The 5,059-nt window shown below is 34.4% G+C and overlaps 1 protein-coding gene across 1 annotated transcript in view; it reads right to left on the reverse strand.

The window, feature by feature from the left end:
* HEATR5B (HEAT repeat containing 5B) overlaps positions 1–5,059 on the reverse strand; it is a 205,163-nt gene that overhangs the window by 157,507 nt on the left and 42,597 nt on the right. The window contains exons 13-15 of the mRNA XM_006839450.1: positions 4,398–4,507; positions 3,359–3,522; positions 2,224–2,399 (exon numbers count right to left, since the gene is read on the reverse strand). Of these exons, the coding sequence (XP_006839513.1) occupies positions 2,224–2,399; positions 3,359–3,522; positions 4,398–4,507 (450 nt within the window). The remainder of the gene's footprint in view (positions 1–2,223; positions 2,400–3,358; positions 3,523–4,397; positions 4,508–5,059) is intronic.

Below are 5,059 nucleotides of genomic sequence, written 5' to 3' on the forward strand. Positions count from 1 at the left end.
AAGTTAAGTAAGACCTAAACTAGGAAACTAAAATCTCTGTAAAGTCATTATGAGGATTTTTGTTCAATTTATGACAGGACATATATTTCAGGTAAAAATAAGCCAGGATGAAATAATCCAGGCCCTAGTATGAACTCTACTAAGAGTTATTTGGGTCTAAAATTGATTATTGTTACACTTTTTCTAATATAAATCCATATCTTTGGGTGAGAGAGCAAGGTATTATCATTTATACTTCTAAAACAAGTACACATACAAAGACAGATATAATCTCCAAGTTATCATAACATCATTTGCCTATACCCAAGCTGAAACATGTAGCCTTTTTTAAAATGCTGACTTGAAACTTTTTAAACTTTTATTTCCTAATTTAAAAATATTTATTGGAATGACAACTTGTGTGCTTGTTTTAGCAAATTAACTAACCGTGTAACTTTGGACAAATCACAACTTTTAGGTCTGGATTACTTTAGGTTTAAAATAAACAGTTTTATAATTGGTTACACAGACAGTTATGTATGCTATAAGAGGTATAGGAGGGCCTATAGGAGTACATGCACATGTATATAAAGGTATAATTATGGGCATCTGTACATACATATTTTGTACAAGGGTATTTCAAAATTTTGTGGAAAAATGGAGCTGTTTTTAATTTCATTTTTCCATGAATTTTCAGAAGCTCCCTCATATAAAAGAGCATGTAGGGGCACAGTAATGGAAATTTCTCAGACATATCCAAACACTTCATGAGATTGAGTTACTGGGTTAGAAGACAAAGGATCAGTCTTGAGGGACATACAGGCCAACTGGCATAACACAATTCATAACAATAATGTTCTATTATCTTAGTGTGGTGAGCAGGTTCTGAGGTCTTAAAAGCATACAAGCGTACAGTTAAGATACAACAATTGGCCTTTTTCCAATAGTTTTATCTTAGATATCAGAGGAGAATAAAAGAAAACTAAGACTCAAGGAACCAATTAGTCCACAGAATGAATGACCCACATGATCCCTAGCATGAGAACAGATGAACTAGTTGGTGCGCGACTACCACTATTTGCCACTACTACTACCACCAGGGGTACAATCGAAGATATGATGACAGAATGGGAGAAAAATGTAAAACAAAACTTAAATTCATAAAAAATATCAGACTTACTGGACTGATAAGAAACTGAAGGAACCATTGAGACTACTGCCCTAAGGCACCCTTTTAACCTGAATCCTAAAGCCAATGCTCCAGGTCATCTTTCAACCAAATAAAAGACTGGTCTATAAACTAGCAATAACCTCTGGGAGGAATGTACTCCTGTAACAATCAACTAATCAAGATCAAATGGGCATTAGTTGTCCAAAGGCAAAGATAAGACAGCAAGAAGGGAAACAGAAATTGGAGGACGGGAAAAGGGAAAAGGGGTGGAAATGGGGAGAATGCTGACACACAGCAACCACTGTCATGGAGCAACTGTTACATAAATTGCTGAATGGGAAACGAATTTGCCATGTAAACTTTCACTACAACACAATAAAATGCTCAAAAATGAAAATAAGTACTTTAACAAAGATGCTTTATGAGACCATTTCCTATATAATGTTTGATATTTCTGTGGCAAAGAAATACTTTTGAAGATATCTGGGTAAAGTAAATGCTCATGACCTTTTGCCTTCTCAATTAAAGAGCAATTAATCAAGAAGCCAACAAGTTTAAAGATGCTGTCTTTTATATGTTGTTGTTATTGTTGTTAACGAGTTGGTTCTGACTCATAGGAACCTTGTATAGCATTTTCAAGGAATAGCTGATGAGTTTGAACTGCCGACCTTGTGCTTCGCAGTTCAGTGGTGATCCTATAGCGCCACACCAGAAGTCCATTTCCATTAGCGTTTATATACAAATATAATAATGCTTTTAAAGCATATTTTGTAAAACTTTTGTGCCATTAATTCATCTTCACTCCTCTTTAGGAAAATCACCATGTATTTAACAAAATGTCTACTAACATTAGGCCAATTTTTTGTGGACACTGAATATAGCAAACTAAAATGCTCATCACATTAGGAAAAATATCAATGACCTCATTTTCCCCAGTTCCAGATTTAAACTATCATGTACAAATGTTATGAGGTACCTTTTAATTTGAGACTATTAACAGTTAACTGAAGGAAAAAGCTACTGTTTGAATATAACATGTATAACAAAAATTACGTGAACAACTTTATACTAACCGATGTTTATAAGAAACATGAGGAAACACTACACCAAAAAGAGCCACAGAGGCATCAATGACTGACACTCCAAGAGGAAGAGGACCAGGCACAGCTTCCCCAGCAGGTATTCGTAAATAAATGGAGGACGGATCATGTTCTAGAGCGCCACTTCCAGAAGCACTATTTGGCTGAAGCTACAAAAGAATGAAAGAGAGAAGCTTACAAAATCCACTTAACTTAATTCATTTACTGTGTATCAGGCATAAGGAATGGAGCAAAGGAAAAAAGAGAAAATGCAACAAAAAGACAACACGAATCTGAATTTTAAAAAATAGATAAAATATAACTCAGCCATTAAAATTAATTATAACACTTTATATAATCTTTAAGGTTAAAAAGAATTATTTCTATGAAAATGACAATCATTTCCCCAATGGTCAACAGGAATAAAACAATGAAATCCTTTGTTCCTTATTTAAAAATTCCATAGTAAATATTAGTGATGCTTTTAATGTACAATGATAATTCCTTTTTTATTATTATATTACACATCTTAGCCAATAGCATGCTTAAAGTGTCCAAGAGAGCAAAGGAAAATTAAGCCTTAAATCTATAATGTTTTCTCACTAAAACGACAGCATAGGATTGGCTCATAGTTTTAAATTAAGCCAGTACTTTCAATTACATATGCCATGTTCATTTTAAACCATACATTTTTATGCTACTCACCTTTATATGCAAGCATAACAATATCTGAAATACTTAAACACACTTAAAATATTTTTATAATGGGATTTTAGTCAATCCTTCAAAAAAAGTATATGAGAAATAATATATTCACTGAGGGAAGAAATGATAAATTTTCAACTTAATAAATCCCACTGCTCTCTAAACTTGTCATAAAATAAAGCACAAATAGCCAAAAAGCCAGCTAAAATTGATTTTGACACAACTACTCTCTAAATATAAACAGTACTGAATGAAGACAATTCACCAAATTCTAACTAGTGCTGTTTATCTTGTTTCAGTATTTATCCAGCATGATCTTTAAGTGTCTAAAAAAGCTAAATGAAACTAGCCTTAAATCAATTTGGTTCTCTTATTAAATGACAATATGTAATAGGGCAGCATTTCATTTCCCTGTGTTTACTACCTGGTCTTCAATTGATTTGTGATCAGTTTCTTGAAGCCAGGAGCCAAGAAGAACACTATCATCATAATGGCACAGGGATCGGAGGAGAGATGTAGTTGTGTTGGCAGAGTTGTCAGTCAACGTGAATTCTGCTACTAATTCTCTAAGAAGTGCATTGAAAGAGCCTAGAAAGCAGAGTTTCTGATCAGAACAATTCATATTAAAATAACAATCATTTCTGAATAGGTCAACAGAAAGAAAACAATTAAATCCCTTACTCCCTTAAAAAGTATATTTATTAAGCATTTTTAATGCTGAGTTTAATTCACAATAATGGTAATTCATTTTATATTATTGTATTGTGTACTTTAGTCCATATTATTTAAAGTAACCAAAAACGCAAATAACAGGAAATATTCTTTATTTTAAATGTATTAAATGTAACATTAATAATTGCCTGATGAAGTGCAAACACTGAGCCAGAGTATATAAAAATCTTGGGCCTGGTTGTACTAGAGAAAAATCAATGGTTTGTTAAAACATTTTATACACTTGATTTCCACAAAGTACGTTACTACTCTCCCTCCAGACTCCTAAATTATTGTTTGTGTTATCACATACATGAGTCTAAAAACTTAAGGGAAAATGTTCTTTATTTTTCAATTCCATTTTCCCAAGAACTTTTTGAACTCCCTTCAAGCTGATTAGGTAAATAAATAAACAGACTGAATTTGAACCAACTGGGTTTGAATACAAACTCTGATACCTACTAATCGTATGCCTTGGGCTGTCTAGATACTTTTGCTGTCTGAAATTCTCCACCTACAAATAGGGCTAACAGCCACTTAGGGTTGTGCAGGTGAAGGGCTTAGAACAGTGCCGGGAATACAGTAATTGCTCCCTAAATGTCAGCTACTGTGTATGGCAAAGTAACCTGGTTGCTTTCCTTTGCAAAGCAAGCCATTCATTGAGAAATCCTTGATCCAGAATTCTGTAATACTGTGGAGAAGTTCAAATGCATAATAAAAAATCTCTATCTGATACCACAAAGTATAGGTACCTTCGTAAGTTTTTGGAGGTAACAAAGCCAAGATATCGTAAAGTCTTAAACGAACCATTGCAGCACTGGCTTTCAGGTGAGCTCCATGGGCTTTAATCACAGATGGAATGCTAAAATACCAAAAGTAGAGTTGGTATCAGTCTCAGAGTAAGTATTACTGAAAAACATATTTTTCAACAATTTATCACCACTGATAAGTATTACATTTTCATTTAGTGTCCCTGGAACTCCCACTTAGTTTTTCTGGAGTCCTGGTGTGGCAATGTGGGATAAAATACTGAACCACACGGTTGGTTTGCTCCATAAGGTTGGGGGTTCAAACTTACCACCCACTCCTTGGAAACTCTATACAAGGTTGCTATGAGTTGAAACAGACTCATCGGCACTTAACAACAACATGTGACCTTTGGAAGCGTGGTGGCTCCATATGATAAGGACCGGATTGCAAACCACAAGGTGCAGTCCACAATTCGAGGCTACCAGGTACTCTTCGGAAGACAGATGAGGCTTTCTGCTTCCGCAAAGATTTAAAGCCTCAGAAGTCCTAAACAGAGTCACTAAGAGTTGGAAACGACTCAGGGCATTTACCAACATATAACTTTTACTGTTAGTAACACAAATACTTTAAAATAGAATGGCGTGGGGTGTATATGTGTGTGTGT

The sequence above is a fragment of the Chrysochloris asiatica genome, unplaced genomic scaffold, assembly GCF_000296735.1.
Source record: "Chrysochloris asiatica unplaced genomic scaffold, ChrAsi1.0 scaffold00024, whole genome shotgun sequence".
NCBI classification, from domain to species: domain Eukaryota; kingdom Metazoa; phylum Chordata; class Mammalia; order Afrosoricida; family Chrysochloridae; genus Chrysochloris; species Chrysochloris asiatica.